General features: G+C 45.3%; 1 protein-coding gene across 11 annotated transcripts in view; it reads right to left on the minus strand.

The window, feature by feature from the left end:
- The window catches only part of LOC135903876 (uncharacterized), a 367982-nt gene that overhangs the window by 94911 nt on the left and 252892 nt on the right, over window positions 1-20179 (minus strand). For 4 of the 11 annotated variants that reach the window (XM_065434302.2, XM_065434301.2, XM_065434300.2 and 1 more), the window contains exon 1: window positions 4689-4960. The exons of 6 other annotated variants lie outside the window; for them this stretch is intronic. In XM_065434302.2, coding sequence (XP_065290374.1) covers window positions 4689-4826 — 138 coding nt within the window. In that variant the 5' untranslated portion in view covers window positions 4827-4960. Of the gene's footprint in view, window positions 1-4688; window positions 4961-20179 lie in introns of those variants that run through there. One more of the 11 variants, XM_065434309.2, reaches the window with a different exon arrangement.

Genomic DNA, 20179 nt, shown 5'->3' on the forward strand with positions numbered 1-20179 from the left:
ATCACAAGGAAACCTGAGAAACGCATCGATATTAATAGTGCGGGCAGACTAGTTTCGAAGTGTGCAACGTGTGTGTGCCTCTATCCGCGCATATGCGCGTGCGTGGGGTACCATGCATGAGTGTTGACGCAAGCGTTATGGTGCTCTTGTAAGATATTTGCAATATTGTCAGTCTCATAGGAAAATCCCTCCAAACGTTTGCATTCTTTTTAAACTATTGAGTATCCGCAGAACCTTCTTTATTATCTCACTTCTGCAGAGACAGAACCTCACAGAATAAGATTGCACATCTCAAAAAGTCTTTGTCACAATTCAAAGCGAATAAACCAATAAAGAAGACAGCGATTATTTCGCTACGATTCGGAAACGACCCACGTCACCTTATGACTAACGCATCTTCCGTTGCTTGTTCTTTTCTGATGTGCTCAGAAAACGTTCGTCCTGAGGCGTGCGAAGAAGAGCCACGACACGTTGTTGTCCAGCCCCCTCAATGCTGGCGTGTTGAGGAAAGTGAAAAATGGAAGACTTACTATTTGCACGAGCAGCCACCACCTCAAATGGCAGCAGAGTGGCCTCAGCAAGAGGGCAAGGACACTACTACACAGCGAACACAAGAAGAAGAGTAAAGCGTGTATTATGTGGCAGTGTATGAAATCTGCGCTCCGGAAATCGTGAAAGCAGCTCATGCAGGGTAACTTTGACTACTCTACTTGGCTATCACTTTACCTCCCCCTCCCCTTTCTCTCCCGCGTAGGGTAGCAAAGTGGATCTTCTCCTCTGGTTAACCACCTTGCCTTTCCCCTTTCCTCTGCCTCTGCCTCTCTCTCCAGGTAGGCCTCCTTTTGGCAGCGGGCCTCCCTACGACAATCATCATTGCAGTGGCCAGGTCTTTAGTGCAAAAGGTTAAACCTGGAACTAGAAGGAATAGGGTTCTGGAACAGCGCTTGAAGGAGGGGCCAGCAGCCATGCCGTATATAAACGGATTCTTGCTCAACCTCAAAATCGTTGCATGCAGACATGATATCCTTATGTTTTTCATAAATACTCTGTTCTCGAATTTGCACTCAAAGCAAACGAGAATGCTACACAATGGAGTGTCCCTTCGTAAAATGCTACATCGGTGTTTATTCCATCCCCATGTAATATGAGAACGTTTACATCGACAACAAGGAGTGTTCCATTCAAAACTGCCTTAAGGAGCATGCTCAAAACGTAAAGAAGAAAAAAGATAAATGTGCAAATTTGTTCACGCCCGTTACTGCATGTGGTTTCAAACCACGACTTCGGGAGACAAAGATTCTAGAAGACAGCAAACGCTGTGCGTCTCGGATGGCCTTTGAGGAATTCTTTTATCAAAAAGAATGCATCTCTCTGCACCAGCGAAGCCTTTTTTAAGCCTCCACTCTACTGAGTTCAATTTTATGCTCAGGTGCTGTTTGACACGCGCGGACTTTATGTCGTGGTTTCCTATCTCTATGATGCGATACACACCAAATAGTGCGTGGTGGGTGACTTGTTAATAAAGATCTGATAGTAGCTCCCTTCTTTGTCTGTGTTGTTCTTTTGTTTGCATCCGTCCGGCCCTCTGCGCAGAGTTGCCATAATAAGAATATCCAAAATCAAAAAGGGGGCTGGTAGATGTAGTGTCACACGCAGTAAAAAAGTTACTAAGCGGGATAAGGTGCCTCAGAAAGGCTGGCCAACGTTTCGCTAGGAGGATCTATATTCTTTTTGCCGAAGATAGGTTCTCCTATCGAAACGTTGGCCAGTATTTGTAAGGCAGATTAGCCCTGTTAGTAACCTTTATACCACATAGTAAGAATAGTAAAAGATAATCATGACTCAAGAGTTGGAAAAAAGACCGACATCGTATATACAAAACTGGCTGTAAAAGAAAAGACAGCAGTTTTGGAATAAAAAAAAAAGAACTGTAATACCTGCGCATTCGCAAAACGACACGAAAGGGTGCCTGTATGAAGAGCAACAATAGCAAAACAAGGATGTCGTAAGGCAAAACTTTTCTGCATTTCGGGCCTTTCGTTCTCGCAGTTGATTTTCTCCGATATACTGGGCGAAACCTCATTCTCAGCTGTGTCTGCATCGATGAATGCGTGGAAGTCGGCTGCGAACACAGCCAAATATTACGCTCAATACCCCGCGGCCCAAAAATACGTAATAAAATTTTTCCCAAACAGGAAATCAGCCGTGTGAACTCGCATAGAAAGTTGCCGACTATTCAATTTACTGACCCAGCTACTGGGTTTTCCCCCGGCATTGATATTCAGGTCTGGCGGGAGCAAAATATTCGTTCTCACGCAGACATTTCCTATTCACAATATTCAAAAATGCTAATGCATTCTTTCTACTCGAGCTACTATTGCTTCGACTCTATATCAAGCCTGGCAGCAAAATTGTTTGTTCCTTTTTTTATTATCCCTGATGCCCACATTAGCTGGCCAGCTATGTATTTCACTTGAAGCTCAGGTGTTGTTCCCAGATAATAGTCACTGAAATGGTTTCTCTTTTTTTTTAAATTGGAATAGAAGTCGTTTCTGTGAAACCAGTGCCGAGATAATCTATAAACCGGTGGAATTCACCGGCGGAATAAAGACCCGAACTCCTAAGCGGTGGTCCAAATGACTGAATGTCTTTGATTACATAACAGGTGTACAGAATTTTGTGATTCTGTTATTGAAATCTCATTTACTAGGATAAGTTTGATTGTGTATAGACAGAAAAAATATTTCAGATTCCGGCAAAAGGTAAGAGCCCAATGTGCATCGCCGGATGTGAACTGTTCATGGACGCATGAACAAAGCAAAACGGAACGAACAAAGGTGCAGCAACGCGGTGAATATTCGCGTAGGAAGCCAGGAACTGAGATTTTTATGTACTCGCACGTGGCGAAACCGATGAGGACACTTGGCATGCACTTTTAAATTTGACTTCACGCCCAGCATAGCCAGGAAGTATGCGCTACGATAGACGCCCAAAGAGCCATCAAAGTCCGACGAACCGTAGCACAGATTAATATTTCACAGTATTCTCAACAGCCGAAATGGTAGCATGCCAAGCACATGAGAGAGATAAGGTTTTTCATCTTCAATATGATCAGAAAGTTATTTACGCAGTATTCTAAAAGTCACACCATTCAGTAAATGTATAAGGACATGGCTTGACTGAAATTCCAGGAGTTCCCATATATTTTTCATTTATCCGTTTATTGGATTCAACGTCGCATTTACTGCAAATAGAAACATAAGAACGCTTCATAATCACTAATGGATTTGCGCGCGCGCGCGCGCGCGCGCGCGTGTGTGTGTGTGTGTGTGTGTGTGTGCGTGTGTGTGTGTGTGCGTGTGTGTGTGTGTGTGTGTGTGTGTGTGTGTGTGTGTGTGTGTGTGTGTGTGTGTGTGTGTGTGTGTGTGTGTGTGTGTGTGTGTGTGTGTGTGTGTGTGTGTGTGTGTGTGTGTGTGTGTGTGTGTGTGTGTGTGTGTGTGTGTGTGTGTGTGTGTGTGTGTGTGTGTGTGTGTGTGTGTGTGTGTGTGTGTGTGTGTGTGTGTGTGTGTGTGTGTGTGTGTGTGTGTGTGTGTGTGTGTGTGTGTGTGTGTGTGTGTGTGTGTGTGTGTGTGTGTGTGTGTGTGTGTGTGTGTGTGTGTGTGTGTGTGTGTGTGTGTGTGTGTGTGTGTGTGTGTGTGTGTGTGTGTGTGTGTGTGTGTGTGTGTGTGTGTGTGTGTGTGTGTGTGTGTGTGTGTGTGTGTGTGTGTGTGTGTGTGTGTGTGTGTGTGTGTGTGTGTGTGTGTGTGTGTGTGTGTGTGTGTGTGTGTGTGTGTGTGTGTGTGTGTGTGTGTGTGTGTGTGTGTGTGTGTGTGTGTGTGTGTGTGTGTGTGTGTGTGTGTGTGTGTGTGTGTGTGTGTGTGTGTGTGTGTGTGTGTGTGTGTGTGTGTGTGTGTGTGTGTGTGTGTGTGTGTGTGTGTGTGTGTGTGTGTGTGTGTGTGTGTGTGTGTGTGTGTGTGTGTGTGTGTGTGTGTGTGTGTGTGTGTGTGTGTGTGTGTGTGTGTGTGTGTGTGTGTGTGTGTGTGTGTGTGTGTGTGTGTGTGTGTGTGTGTGTGTGTGTGTGTGTGTGTGTGTGTGTGTGTGTGTGTGTGTGTGTGTGTGTGTGTGTGTGTGTGTGTGTGTGTGTGTGTGTGTGTGTGTGTGTGTGTGTGTGTGTGTGTGTGTGTGTGTGTGTGTGTGTGTGTGTGTGTGCTCGTCCTCAAGCGAAGCGACCATAATATACAACATCGTGACTACGACAGATGCCTTCGTACCTGTCGACATCGTGGTAAGCTTGAATGACATCTCCAAACAGAAACTTCATGACTTCGTCAAAGTGGCCCATGGTCTTATTCAAGAGATTCCAGTGAACCCATGGAAAAATACTGCCGTATACACAACAGATGAGAAGACGGTGCTAACTTTACTTGGCCTGTCTCAACTCTGTGGTGTCACTACGCGGGCTCATATACCACAGGGCGCGAATGTAACAGCTGGTGTCATATCTGATGTTCACCTAGAACTTCAAGACGACGTTTTGAAAAGCATTATCATTTTCATTTTCAATAATAATAATAATAATAATAATAATAATAATAATAATAATAATAATAATAATAATAATAATAATAATAATAATAAAAACGACTCACATTTCCCATTTGCATACCTAGTTGTGCACACAAGCTGCCCCGGGTAGCCGTCGATGGAACATTGTAGCCCATCGGACTTACAGTGCATGAGTTAAATCCCGCCGCCTGTTCGTGCACCAAGCACAGAGTCGACATCATATCGAAAAACAACCTTCAACAGTCCAAAGCGTCAAGACAGCCGACGTTTCTTTGTTTGTAACATGGCGACGAATTTGCGTCCGTTGACTCTCAAGCAAGAAGCCCGCTGCCCGAGGCACTTCCTCTTTGTCTTTCATGTAGCAATTTAAACTGAATTATGCAGACTCTGCCTGCGGGGACGGCCGAGAAGAAACCCTGAGAGCCCTCAAGTCAGAAGCGGTGATGCGCGACGTCCCACCCTCCAAGACACCAGACAGAAGGAAACACAAGGAAACGCGCCTCGCCCGGCCTCGTCGTTTCGCCTCGCCAAATCGAAGGAACTGCCACTGCGCGCACAGCAGGAAACACGTCTTGCGCCCTGGTTCCGCGACACTGTTACTTCAGTCGCGCATTTTAACCAAGCTAGAGGACAGAAAAGCTTTCGAAGGCTACAAACGCCACGCAAATAAAAAGGAAGTCAATAGGAAAGAGTCGACAAATTCACAAAGAGAGACAGGAACCAAGAGCTCTCTTTTAGATTCGCAATGCGTGTGATCTTTCTTGTCGTCCGTCGAAAGAATGAGTCCTGGCTCTCGCACTAGCCTTCTTTGCACTGTCGCAACTTTTTAAAACCATAATTTCTCAGTGTACTGAGGCCACGAGTCATTTTTTCCTTCCGCATCGACGCAGCAGCGAAGCTCTAACGACTTCCAAACTAACCACGAGTGCTCACGGAGCACACGGCGCCTTTGCAGCGTGCTGCACTCCAAAACTGCAGCTTGGCTCGGCTGCTTCGACATTTAGTAAAGCGTGGAATGGACTCACGGGGTACGCCTCAGTCTTTTGTGACCACCCTGCGCTCTTGTTTCCCCATCCGTTTCTCCTTTTGTTGCTTCTCTCTTAACCTTGCTCGAAACGGCTTCAAACGCTGCATTACTGCAGTGCGCGAAGTGTCCCCAGGCCTTCTTGGTTATCGAGTTTCAGCATAAATCAAACTCGCAGGCTATCTTTAGCAGACAACGCAACATTTGCTCAAACAAAATGTGTAACGAGGAATGATGGCACAAGAAAGAAAGATACTGCAAAACTTGGCCTGACAAGTGTCCCGTTACTCGGCTATTATAAGAAATGGGGCACGTCAGACGCAGAGCCGCTATGTCTGGTCGTCATCTTCCGCTCCTGCTGCAAGCAAGAGACGGTGATCGCCGAGTGAAGATGGGCACTTATTCGTTGCGACGTAGCGCAGTAACGAAGTATGAGGCAACGTGTTTCCATAGAATGCGTATAAATTGTGACTCAGGTTTCCAGGAACACGCAAATCCTTAATCTTTCTTTCTTTCTTTCTTTCTTTCTTTCTTTCTTTCTTTCTTTCTTTCTTTCTTTCTTTCTTTCTTTCTTTCTTTCTTTCTTTCTTTCTTTCTTTCTTTCTTTCTTTCTTTCTTTCTTTCTTTCTTTCTTTGTCATAAGCAGCCGCATTCGATGTACCGCATCTCGGCGTTTCCTAGCGCACAGATAGACGCACGTTGTCCACCGTTTACGCGTAAGTGCGCAAGATGAGAGTTCTGGTTTTTTTCTCAGCCAGATATGCTCTACCATCTCTTTAAATTTTGGTTTCAGGGGTCTGCAGGAGATATGGCACCGTTAAAACGAAACTAGGATGGCACAACATTTGCGATTTGCAGCTGCACATCTCATCCTTCAATGCTAAGAAGAACATGTGACGCAGTAAATCAAGAAAGACAACCATTTCCTTCTTCCTTTGTTCTAAAGAGGCGGCAGTAAATTTCAGTATCTAACTGCAAGTTACAGCTAGCTGTGACGCATCAAAGCTATAAATATGGGCTCACCTTATGCAACGTTCCATAAAAATAAAGAAATAGCATTATAAATGTCAAAACGTGTGATATTATTTCGTTATGTAGCCTTTACTTATAAGGTTTAAGCAAGCCGAGATAGTGTCTGCACAACAACGTAATGTATGTTTGTTGTTCGAGCACGTATAATGCTCTGCTGTTGCATTCAATAAAGCACGTTGCTACTTGACAATTACACTTTTCCTTCTTTTTCTGCAGCGCGAAAACATTTAGTACCGTAATTAAGTTTCTTGAATGCATTAATAATACCACGCCTGCGTTTTTCACACTCATTTGCTGGTGATTGATTCCCAATATTTCCAAAGCTCAGAACATTCCTATAATACGTGCAAGAAGTGCTAACTGTTATTTACCGAGGGACTGACACTCGGTCACAGTCTGTGTTTCGAGACCCCCTCAGCGTTTTGTTCGGCTTGCGTTTTTGTTCCTCTGTTAGGCACCAAGGACTTTCAACAAAGTTTTTTCTTGCTCTATCTCTCTTTGTTGGCAATGGTGTTGCATGACTCAATTGCTGCAACATTTCTTTTGATAATGTTGCAGTGGTTATAAGAAAGCCTGTATTCCTGTAAAATGAAGTTAAAGTAGCCAAGTTCTGCAATCTATTTCCCATCTTGTGCCTATACATATCCGCATATTCTTTCTTTTAATGCGATTAGCATTCCTTGGGGAATTTAGCCGTGTTCTGGTATGTTTGTATCTACCCTCTTTCACGCCGGAACTTGGGCCGCTGTGCACGTACCATTCAGTCTGTGCCCGACCAGACAACCTGAACCACTGCGTATGCGCAACCTGATATGTGTCCATTCTTCGTGACTCCCCCCAGAATGAATATGTGCCACACTGAAAATAATTCCTTTAAAATTTCACCGATGCAGTGCGGTATCGAACACGTGTTATACGGCTTCCTCAAGCAATTGTTATAGCGCGCTGCAACCCGAATGCGTTGCAGGCAGGACAAGAACAATCCTTAGCGTTAGTTCGCACTGACGAGCAACGTAAGTCGAAGGCCACACGCGCACTTCGCAATGGCGTCGGTAGATGGCGCAGCGAGTCCAAATGGAAGCGCGAGAAAGGAGCCCTGCCCCACAACACGCTTCACACATTACGCGTACCAGCTCTGGCAATATGGTATGTCGCTGCAGTGCTTTAATGCTAGTCGCAAGAACGTCGTCGACAGTCATGGTGAAATGGGTTCTGCCGGAACTTTTTAGATTCTCTGTGAAATGCAAAACAGTTACCAAGTTTACTTGGACAAGCTACGTCACTGGGATTGACAGCGCGTCAGCAGGATCGCCATGTTGCTTCACACAAGGTTATTTTTGTCGCAGTAACAGTGAAAACGCAGCAGTTGAGCACAGAGCTGTCCTTGCATGGTTATTTGCACGACAGTGATACGAAAAAGTTGCAGATATTTGGTGGGTAGAAACTGTTATGGTGTTCTGTTTAAGCAAGTAATGACCACTACCCTCCATGAAGCTAGCAATATCAAACTAAGGTTGAAATTATGACATACACCGGCAAATAAGTGTTACGGCGTCCTGCGAATAGTGACCGGCATGTCACTACAGTTTCTTGACACTGCACACGATATGTACAAGTTCAGCGGACCTACCTCATCGCGGACGGTATCGTGCAGCCATTCAGGCTTGCGGCGAGCGCGTTCATGTGCGGTCACATGACCACAGCGTGCACCAGAGTTCTAGTGCGTTTGTTCCACCAGAGAAGAAGCAGCAGAGTCCGGGTTCCTCTATAATTAATTGCAAGCCCCCACCGCGAAGGAAACGTCGTAATCCTCTTTGGAGCAATACGCCGTCTTCTCTTGTTACGCATTGCGCACATACGCAAGAAAATAGCAGTGGACGTAATCCTACGAAGCTCTTCGAAAAAAAGCAAAGCGCGTGCTAATCGCATTACAGGGTCTTACGAACTTAGTTACCTTAAACCAAATAATGAAGGACTCGTATTGTAATATATTTATCTTTGCATCTAGCGAAGCTTGCACTTTCTTTGTCAGTAAATGCTGCCCGTCGAGCCCATACATTATGTAACCCAGAAAATTACTCAGTTGTGTTTTACTTTCAGCTACCGTCTCTTTTCTACATGGTGCGAAACGTTTGTGAAACGATAGGGACTCAGCCTGCCTTTCGCTTTTCACCTCAGTGCTGTTCCTTGATTAAGATGCAGACCGTGACGCCACCCAGTCACTTTGACAAGCGCACAACATACCAGGCTACACGTCGCATTATTTGGTGCGTCACTGGAGGAGGACCTAACTCTCATTTGTGGTTTATGTTTACAAATGCACATTCCTCAGGGCATAAATAAATATTATATAAATGAAAATGAAACGTGTCCTATATAGGTAGGATCTGCGACAGGCAATCTGTTGGTCCGGATTTCGAATCCTCGCCGGGCACTCCTGTTTATATTAAAAAAAAAAAACATGTCGTCACCCTATTATGCTGAAGGCACTTTTCGCATAGCAGTAATAAAATAATCTTTAAAATTTATTGTAAGAAAACAACATATATATCCAATATATGATGTATTATATATATATATATATATATATATATATATATATATATATATATATATATATATATATATATATATATATATATATATATATATATATATATATATATATATATATATATATATATATATATATATATATATATATATATATTTAAAATCTTCAAAGTACCGTCTTATAGATACACGCGGAGACATATTGACATAAAAGGTGAGGACAAGTTGAACCACGCTGAGTTCCTCTACACAAATACGCATATACAGAGTTACAAACACATGAACGACGCCATGATGCAGTCTGGGATGAGCAGGTGAACAGATGCTGAAGACACGCTGACGAAATATTGCACGTACAGACATACGACTGTCACAAGCGACCTTCGTCACACAACAGACACACACAGAAAAAAAAACGAGTATGACACATATATTATACAAGTGTGCATGATAATAATACTGAAAACGGGTCGTGGTTACATTGTGGTTACTATTCAGTGCGTCATCTAGCACTCGTTAGGGATGCCCGTGTCTTCCAGGAAATGTTCAAGTGTGTTCATTGCTTTGCGATGTGTTGTTTTCGGTGGTCAAGGCCCCATCACATTTGCGTGTGAGAATGACCGATGAGGATCACTTAAGTGTAGCTCTTGTTCTAGCTGCCGTCCATGTGTAGCATGCCTGAGGCAATGCGGAGCACATGGCGAACATCACCATCGCCGTGGGCACAGGAGCAAGCCGGTGATAAAACCCGTTTTACGCTATATAGGAAATGCTTTGTGTATGCTGGTCCAAGGCGCAATCGATGAACTATAGTGTCTCGGTACTTTTTGAAAGGTCTGTATCCAGCTTGTATTTTAGATGGAGGTACGCTTCGTGAAGGATCCATTGCTTACTATTTTCGTTAAACCAAGTTGATATACACCATTACTTCTTTAGCAATTTTAATATGCACCGCGTCTACATTGCTAATAAAGGGATAAGATGAATTGCCGCATCCATATAGGCTGATTTTGCCAGCAAGTCTGCCAACTTATTGCCTACTATGCCAGCATGCTCATCCCGGCCCCCATTGTAATACGACACGGTGGTTTCTTTCAGTAGCCTGAGCTAAACTGTTCAGTATTGAAAAAGGTATTCGCGTTTGTGGTAGGTTATAATCATTATTTGCAAGACATCATAAAGCCGATAAGGAGTCCATGTACTGTTTTTCTTTGAGGAATTCTCGGCAATAACTGCGGTATTTCTACGACAGAAAGCGGCAGCACCGGTGGACATCAAAACGACTTCAGTAGCTAGACCATAACAACTATCTCCCTCCCCCCACCAAAAAAAAAAGAACAAAGGAAGAAGAAAAGGAAAAGAAAAGTAAACAAAACATTTAAACGCAGGTATTTTTGGCACGACTGAAATTGTGGAGACTTTCCTGACGGATAGTGGGCATGGCTCGGGCATAGGGGTAGCTGCTCCCTACATTATTATTATTATTTTTTGCCTTGTTTTATATGCCCAGTCTTGCGCACGATAAATTACGCGCCACAAATGGAATGCGATTTCAGAAAAAGGGCAGGGGCCTTCTAGGGCTGGCATCATTGTTTGGAATATGACACGGCTGCAAACTTCCGCTAGATATTTCCTGCGCTGTCACACCGCTCAACAGAGGTGACGGTGAAAGCATAAAGAGTGCAAGGCGGCATGCAAACCTGGCGTCCAGATAAAATATTCACTTGTTTGTCATTGAATAGGGGCCTCCAGCTCTCGCGTGAGCTTTAATTACCCTTCAGGTAGCAGGCTGTGTTTAAATGTTTGCGGCTCGGCAACGGAGAAATGTGCAGTTCGCCGACAAAGATACATTGCCAATTACCGCTTCATGTTCATATACACTTGTGACCATAGGGAATTATGGCGGTTCCCCGCCTTCAACTCGCCCTCGTCATTTAAGGAAAGCCCCACCTCGGAAGTGATTTGCAAGTTGATTCATCTAAAGTGCGCATCGTTGTGGACGTTCGACCTGGCGCCTCCTCCATATATAGCGACCTCTCAAGAAAATGGGTAAGTAAGAATAATAGGTCGTTATCCGGCTCCGTGGCTGTTATTCTTCCTGCTATGCCCCTACTGGATATCGCACGTGCGCCAGCCAATCATGGGCTTTTCACAGGCGCGAACAGCTTCGTGAATACCGCTTCCTGTAGGTTGACTCAAGGTGTAGCTCAAACAACAGTGCACAGTTTTACCTCGGAATAAATGGAGTGCCGCATGCCGCAAGCACGATCTAAATAAATCCGTTGATTATATTCTACCATGAATCAGGAAAGTACGTTCACTGCTCACAGGATGAAACACTTTCCGAGTGCAGCTGCTGTTTTCCCTGGTGAATAATGTATCACGCCGCGGGGACCCCTTCCTGTATCAAGTACGAGTCACGTGGAATTCTTTAATTGCGTCGCCGATCGGGTTAAGCGCTTTTCGTTGTACGCCCTGGATTACGGCCCGTTAGTATACCCGTGGTGCTTTTCACGTTGTCCCGGTTGCTGCGGCCACATGTAGTTGGGCGTGAAATGCAAAAAACATCTGTATACCATGCATTTGGTGCAAGTTAAAGAACCGCACGTGGTCAAAATTAATCTGGAGTCCTTCAACATGGCACGTGCCTCATAATCAAATCGTGGTTCTGGAACATAAAACTCCAGAACTTAATTATTTGTTTTTACTTTGAGCTGCTTCTACCCAGAATAACGCGCACATCTACCCGTTTCCGAGATATTGACAAGAATTTCGGAAGGTAAAGAAAAACGAGATGCAGAATCAAAGTACATTTGGTATCTATGTGAAGCAGGGTGTTAGTGAAGCCCTTAACCAAACGTTACATATAACTAAGTGTGGTTTGCACAATGTTCTATACTTCCATGCTATGCAACGTGTAATCTAATTCAATGCTTATTTTATGCACTACAGTTTTGTCTAGCTTTGCCGAAGTGCAGGCAACTATTTCAAACGCACGCACATTGTGAGATGTCGACGCAGTGTTATCATGCGGACAAAGACAACGTCTGACGCTTGTCAAGGCAAGAATGTTGATAAGAGGTGTACGTACAGAGGAGTACACGATAAAATATCAAGGAAATCGCTGAATAAGTTGCCCTATATTCCTATAAGGGGTCTGCGTAGATAGAAAATACATATGAGCCGACGTTATGGGTACAGATTTTATGCCGTGATTTATTGTCTGATAACACAGAATGGAGTTGCGCTCGCTGACATTGCTTTGTCAATCAAAATCTACTCATGCTACCCGGCTTGGTGTAAGAGAAACCCTGCAATTGATCCCAATCTCACTTCACAATAAAAACGAGGTTACGGAGTGTGCATGTGTATCTGTGTCTGAATAAAAAACAAAGCCGCTGCCTCCCATGCAGATTATCTTTGAGCACTGCAAGAATTTCAGTGCACAAAATGGGATTCACGCACAAATGTCACGGCCCATCGTAGAACATTTCTCATTGGTACAAAATATAATTGCACTAATCACATGTGCTTGAGCGTCCTGTCTAAATCTGTAGGCTGTACATGGCTCGTGGAGAGTGATGTGCGTCAGACGCAATACCATGGTAAAGTCTGACACTCAGATGTTGTCAAGAGCAGAGAAGGACACCTATTATATATCAGTTAGAAAAAGGACACCTAGGCTACTTCCTGCTGCAATGAAAGAAAGTTTAGAGGAAAATAAGGGTGCCTGCAGTTGCACAGAGAGAGACCTGCGGGAAAAAATTTTGCAGTGTGATATGACACTGCGTCCTAGATTTCCGTTGGCTGGTGCCCATACATTGCCACTGTCTATCAAAGTGCCTTCAACACGGTTGGTCTTCGTGCTGTAAACATGATTACGATTCAAACACACACACGCATTTACTCTAACATGGATTTCTTAAAATACCTACAGAGTCACCAGGAACTCTAATCTTTCACAATATATATACAGCGATTGTAACGCTAATTGTTTATCATGTTTAAGAAGGAAAGTCATATTTAAATAAAAGAGAAAGAGAAGGCGGAACAAACACATATCCGAAGTTGAAGCTTCCACGGCCGGTCTCCGGGCTCGCTCCTCTGACGACGTCGGGTCGGCACTCGTGCTCTTGGCAGACGTGCGTACTTGTCCACTTAAGAATGACATACGAGCAGACTGAGGTACCGATATGTGCTTGTAGATGTGTTCATAGCAGCGAGAGCATAATTCAAAGTCCTTGAGCACGACTTCTTTGCTGGGACTCAACTGCATCCTGCTCGTGAGCTCTCTTCACTCGTGTCAGCGGGCGAGTGCGGAAGTTTACTGCAGGATTCCTTGCACTTTTATGTCATTTGCGAATTCAGCGACGCGGTATGGACGACGATTATGACTCTGTCTCGAGCGCGCCCCAGGAATATTCGTGCGTACTGCTAACGAGCGGCTGCGGAAACGCGGCACGATTCTAGGCAAATCCTTGAACCCGTAGAGGAATACGTGCGTGCTTCAAGAACGTCCCTCTGACCTTTATAACATGCAATTTCATAAAGAACATTTTCAGAAACTAATCGCCGCCTTTACTTTGCCGTGTTTTAGGCGATTTCACTCCCGGTGCCTAAGCTGTCTGGCTGACCTCTTCTTGGTCGAATAGAACAAGCTGGGTTGTCGTTGCTTGACGACTGTAACCATAGGCGACTGAATTCAGCACGCAGCCTGCCCCCGCCCCCCCCTCCCCACTCTCTTCGATGGCCCTTCTAATACGTAAGCATTCTTTGCCGAGTACCCCAGCAAAATCTATATATGATGGGAAAAGTGTCAAAACCTTTATCCGTAAAACAAATACATAATCGGCGAGGTCAAGACATTGAATCGTTATAATAGCGTAGATGTAGATTATTGGTAGCCTTGGAGCACATAAGGAAAGAATGAAAAAAGTCGCAATTTCGCCCGGAAGGCCAACCATTTATTGCACTATCAAATGCTTAGACAGCTATATGATATAAGGATAGTAGCTTTAGAGGTCGTATAAACTTGCAAACATTCGCTTACTATCTAAATTAAGAAGCATGGCGTCAGCGCCCACAGGCAAACACGAACACATTACACCCTATGACTGCGGACACTTACTGCTAAAACGCTTGCATAAGGAAGCACGGCAGCACCAACGAGCGAAGTGACCTTTGTGCTGTATATGTATATATCGCTGCAACGTAAATGGAGTGGCGAGAGCGCGGAGCGGAGAAAGGTATGAGCGCCGACTCACCTAGATTCAGCCTCCGTTGCAGACCGCTTTCGAAGTAGGCCGCGCAATTCGGAGTCGCTGCCAAAGCACAACGCCGCCTCTCCCCTCCCCCCTATGCCCCCGGCGTCATGCGCGCGACGGAAGACGGCACGTTTCGTCCCCGCTTTCCTTCCCTGCACGCGCGAGATTGAACCGCGGTCGTTGGCGCCCCTCAGGCGCGGTCGCGCAATACGCAATTGCTGCCGGAGTACAACGCCACCTTCCTTCCCTCCCCTCGCCCTGGGACCTGTCACGCGACGAAAGACGGCGCGTTTCCTCACCGCTTTCCTCCTTTGCGCTCGCGAGACTCAGCCACGATCGTCGGCTCCTCTCGCGCGCTTTCATTCGCGCCTAAAGCATGCGGCACGTGGCGACGGTGTTATCGGCCTTGGACTATATACCAAACATCGCGGTGACGGTTATGGAGACGACGACAGCAGGGGTCCTATAACGTAAAACTATTCCAATCTCTTGACGTCAAATTTGCGTAACCACTGACGCAAGCATCGGGCGGTCACCCGCAGGGTTGTCTTAACAGACCAATTAAACGCTGTCCTCGTTCATCGGAGGTCACTTTTGTTTGCTTGAAAAACGAATAACATTGCCTAAACTGAGCGGCTTGTCTTATCTAATTGGCTCACAAGAGGCGAGGAGCACGCTCAAGTAGAGAGGGATTCGATGGGGCCGAGCCACTTCGCTGAAAATCGATAACCGGATGAGGAGGGTGGTGCCGGCGTCCGCGATTGGTCCGCTTTCCCTTACTTAGCTTGCGGTCGCTGGTCTAAACTCGCGGCGGCATGCAACGTAAGCCTAAGAATGATGCTTAAACGGATCCTCAGCAAAGAAGAGTTGGCAGAACGCGGTTGTAAACGTTCCGAAAATGCTCGAAAACGTTACACGGCCACGCAAAAAGTTTTATTGCATGAAAAAAAACCCATGCTCTCCGGCAGGTGCGATTAGCCAGTGCTTTAGCGATCGCTGGCAGCCATCTTTTACTCCTTTCGGAACGGGGCGGCCTGCGGCTATTCAGAAGAAAATTCAGTTTTGTTCGGCATATTAACGCATCTTTAATGCGTACACGTCACTTTGACGCGGTAAGTTTTTCGCGGTTTTGTGAAGTTGCTTGAAAGGCAAGTGAAGTGGTGCAGCCCGAAAACTTTTGACCAATAGCCGAGGGCGAATGGCGAAGAGGCGTAGAATCAGAAATAAGTATTTTTGTATTGCTCGGTGAAATCGTGCATAATCAGTGTGTATACATCATGTCAGGAGGGGAGCTATAGCGGTTTTCGTGACGTCGCGTGGCAGACAGGGGAAGTGGGGGTGTTCGAAAAAAGTTTTTGACAAATCGCGAAGGGCTGATTGCAGAATTGGAATAGAAAAGTTTGGAATAGCTTTACTTTCTAGCGCCACAGAAATGAGCTTGGAGTGTCCATATATTTGTTTTCGAAATATACTTTAAAAAAACTAAAAAAATAAAAGAGGGAACCGTTCTCGTCAAGTCCCCTTGAAAACTTACTTACCTTGAACGCTTACTTTCTCCCATTACTATTGTGCGTGCAAAGAAGCCTGCTTTGAGATTACGTAGAATAAAAAAAAAAACGATAGAATAGATGATTGGTAGATGGCATAATAGTGTAATAGTAGATTATTGGTAGCCTTAAAATGAAAGAAAGAAATATGGTGACGTCGCCATTGGCACGTCAAGGTCGCAAAAAAGAAAATGAAGAAACGATGTGGTGGGGAAAAAACGGTTGTGACGGTGCTTCGGCTCAGTTGATACGGTACATCTGCAAAATAAATGCCTCATTGGTCAAGTTACCCTATGCAATCATTATAATGGTGTAATAGTAGGTGACTGGTAGTGATTGCTAGACATTAACGAGCTAGCTAACTTAGTAACCAATAGCTAAGTGGCAGCCGAGCAGAAGAATGCTTTTGCATTAGTACAGAACTCTCAAAATTTCTGCATCATTTTCTTCGCTGCATTATCTTTTGATTGCGATTTCGGTTTATCTTATGTTTATAGTATACAAACGTATCAATGCACCTTTGGAAATAAATCGCTCAGTAGTCACATTGCCGCTTCAATGTGCTTCTCACTCACTCTGCTTTGCGTTACTGGGGCTTCTTTAATATTATTATTCGTTTTCTTCTTCATTAGATCGAGGTACGAAACATGGAAATATTGAGCGCAGAAACGCTTGGCTATCCAATATCTTAGTTAGGAAGAAAAACAGAAACAAAAGAGGTAATCAAATTACAAAACACTCCCGCAGGAAATCCGTTTATCAGGAAAATAAAAAAAACGGAAAAAGAAAATATATAATGATCCCACGCACTGTTGGAATCTCGCGCACTACAGCCTGCTTACAATAGGCTGCACTTCGATAATTTTTTTAAGATCTCGTTGGAGATGCCCCTCGAACCAAAGTACAGGAGGTGAGATTCACGTAGATGTTCGCACGTGAAATGCCCATGATTTACCAGCGCACACGCGACGTCCCGTAATAGTACAGTAAGAAAAAGTCGCAGTTTCGCCCGAAAAGCAAAGCATAATTTGCAGTAGAAAGTTAGTGGACTATACATTGCGGACTATACGTTACCGGAATATATATATATATATATATTAGACCATACGAAGTGAGGATAGTAGTTTTATCGGCCATATAAGCTTGCAAGCATAGGCGTAGTGACTAAATAACATGCATGGTGTCACGCGCGCACAAGCAAACATGAGCACACCTCACTCGATGACCGCGGAATCGCTGTCAAAAGGTTGGCGTGAGGAAACGCCGCAGTGCAAAGTGAGCGTTGAGAAAATACAGCACGCACAAATCTACGAGCAGCCGACGCACCTAGGCTCTGCCCCCAACGCAGATCGCTCTCAAGATACCGCCGTGCGACTGCGCGCAGTCTCGACATGTGCAGTTGCAGCCGGAGTAGAAAGCCGCTACCTGTCCCTACTCCTGTTGCTTTGCAATGTTGGGTGCCTCGCGCGCGACGGAAGGCGGCGCGCTTTCTGCTCGTATTCGTCTCTTTCGCGCGGACGAGATTGAGCCGCGATCATCAGCTTCCTTAGCACGCTTTCCCTCTCACATACAGCGTAGGGCGTGCAGCGACGATGTTATAGCACTTGGACTTTATACAGAACGTCACGGCGACGGCGACACCGATGGTAGAAATGCGCTTCAAGATTCCTTATAATTGCGATTGCAATAACATTAGCCACGGCGCAAGCTGACAAGACATCACTCTTACTAACCCTACGAACTCTTCGAACTCTTTGAAGAACACCAAACGATGCTGGTTTGGTGTTCACCGCTTGCGATTCTTCGAAGAGTTATCAGGTTGGGCAAAATATTTGTGTCAACAAACAGTTCTGTTTGAGGCGAGCCCGTATGTGACGACAGAAGCAAGACGGCGACGATGGTTGCATGACAGTGACAAAATTGCGACAGAAAGGACTGGGAAATACGGCCCGATGCCGAGGGTTATGTAGCCTAACACACCGTCTCCAAGCGTTGGCTGCCACGAGGCAAGAACGAGACAAACAGACGCATTCCTGCTCGTGACATAAGATCCTGGTTAAAGCCAGGTTAATAAGGAAATGCAAGGTTGTATCCTTAAAGAAAATGTAGTCTCTTTAATGTATTGGAAGCTATAGAACACTGGTTTATTATTTGCAAGGACGCCATCTTATTTTGGGATTTTCCAAAGAACTCTTCGAAAATGCCTTGATGCAAATCCTCGTATAATACCATATCTCATGCAATCTAAATGCGGTGATGTACCTTTTAACCTATGGACCCGTAAAGCTTATGGAAAACTCGCCTGTTAGATCGGAATACTGAATCAAATGTACATTTCGCAGTCAGGTTACAATAAATAATTTTATAGTTGAAAGGCTTTTATGATTATGGAAACTACCCACCTGAGTTGTACCAACTGTTGATGAAGTGTACTTGTTTGCCTCTTAATGAAGTGTTTATTTTGAGCTTGTAGACCCGACTATGTCTGTTTTGACCGCGGTGTGTATGCTTTATGCTAATACGTTCCTATGGTTGTAACAAATTCTAACTAATACCATCGAAGAAAAAGTGATCGGGGCGATCGCTTTCGTGGCCTAACGGTAGACCATCAGACTGCTGTGCTCGGTGCCAGAGGTCCATCCCACCATCGGACACTTCTGAATTTTCTTTTTACGAAACGAGGTCAGAGAGAGAGAGAGAGAGAGAGAGAGATAAAAAAGAAGGCAGGGATGTCAACTAGTGAGGAGTTCGTTTGGCTACCCTATGCTGGAAAGGTTGAACCGCGATCACCTGCTCACCTTCTATTCACCTTCTCCTGGAAAGGGAGAAGGTGAAGAGAGAGAGAAAGAGACGTGCACGGACATCACTACGGAGTCAATGGCGCTCCCACAAGCTAGACGTTCTCAGAAACCACAAAAGTGCCTTCACTGCCTTCTGAGCCGATGGTCGGTGGGGACGGTGCTCCATTATTGTATTTTCACTGAGAAGGCGACCTAGCTTCATGAATGCGTTGGACATAGATACTCTTCTTTACTTCAAATTGAGGACACTAGCACAATAGGTGGCCAATGTTTTCCTCGCAGCCGCAGGCATCACATGCAGGACTGTCAGCCGCTCCAGTTAGTGCTGAATAAGCTTTCGTGAAGGTAACTTCCCACCACAACCGACAAAAAATGAGGCGCAACATGAACTACGCCTACCTACCTACCTACCGCAAGCAGCCTCGGTTGAGCCAAAGAATGCTTCGCATTGAAAGTGTCAGTTTCGCCCGAAGTGCGAAGCATTGACAGCTATAGCCGTGTTTAAGCGGGGCGCTAGAGTTCGTTAACTGGTGTTTTAACGATGAGCGGGGCGACATGTTGGCGCGACGCAGCACCCGAGGTGACTGCTGCTGTGCAGCGTTAACGCTGCCGTGGCAACTTCTAGGAGTCTCACAACGCTGGCGTAGTGAGCCTTCGTATAGGCACGTCTACGCGTTCGTACGAAGGCTCACGGCGCTGGCGCCACGAGGAACGCCGCCAGCGGCGGTGATGTTGCACGAGCCAGATTCAGATTTACTATCCGCTCAGGCCACTGCATGAACCACGGTCTGGCATGCACATATAGTCCCAACGCAGCAACTCTAGCTTTTTGTTCACACAACCCTCATGTCAGCAGCGGAAGGCAGAAAGCTGCCCTCGATCGTTTCTACAGCAAAACTAACTGCGCGTCTCACGCGTCTCTCAAGACTTTTCAAGCCTCCACGCACGGGTCGAGTATACACTACAAACCATGACATCACGATAGTGTCGCTACCTCCGACGCAAACATGCCTCGAGTATCCGTATACAGCTGTCATTGCAATAAAACAAGGTTAGAAGAAAAAGTATTTTCGGTCGATCGTTTTCGGGGATATCACTTTCAGCGCTCGGCTATCGGCTAAGCCAAGCGAAAAAATAGAGGCCATTTTAGCGAGTCATGCCAGTGGGTGCTTCGTCACGCAAAAATGAAAGTATCCCAATAATTAACGACCGACCAATGCAGCCCCAGGAAACGGTCCCCGATAACTATTAGGTATCAGAAGAGGGGCGCAACGTAACGCATACACAGACGAAGCAGGCAGGTTGAGTTTATCGTCAACTGGCTACACAAGAAGAACCCCTACGAGTCCCCAA

This window comes from Dermacentor albipictus, chromosome 3 (assembly GCF_038994185.2).
Source record: "Dermacentor albipictus isolate Rhodes 1998 colony chromosome 3, USDA_Dalb.pri_finalv2, whole genome shotgun sequence".
Taxonomy (NCBI): domain Eukaryota; kingdom Metazoa; phylum Arthropoda; class Arachnida; order Ixodida; family Ixodidae; genus Dermacentor; species Dermacentor albipictus.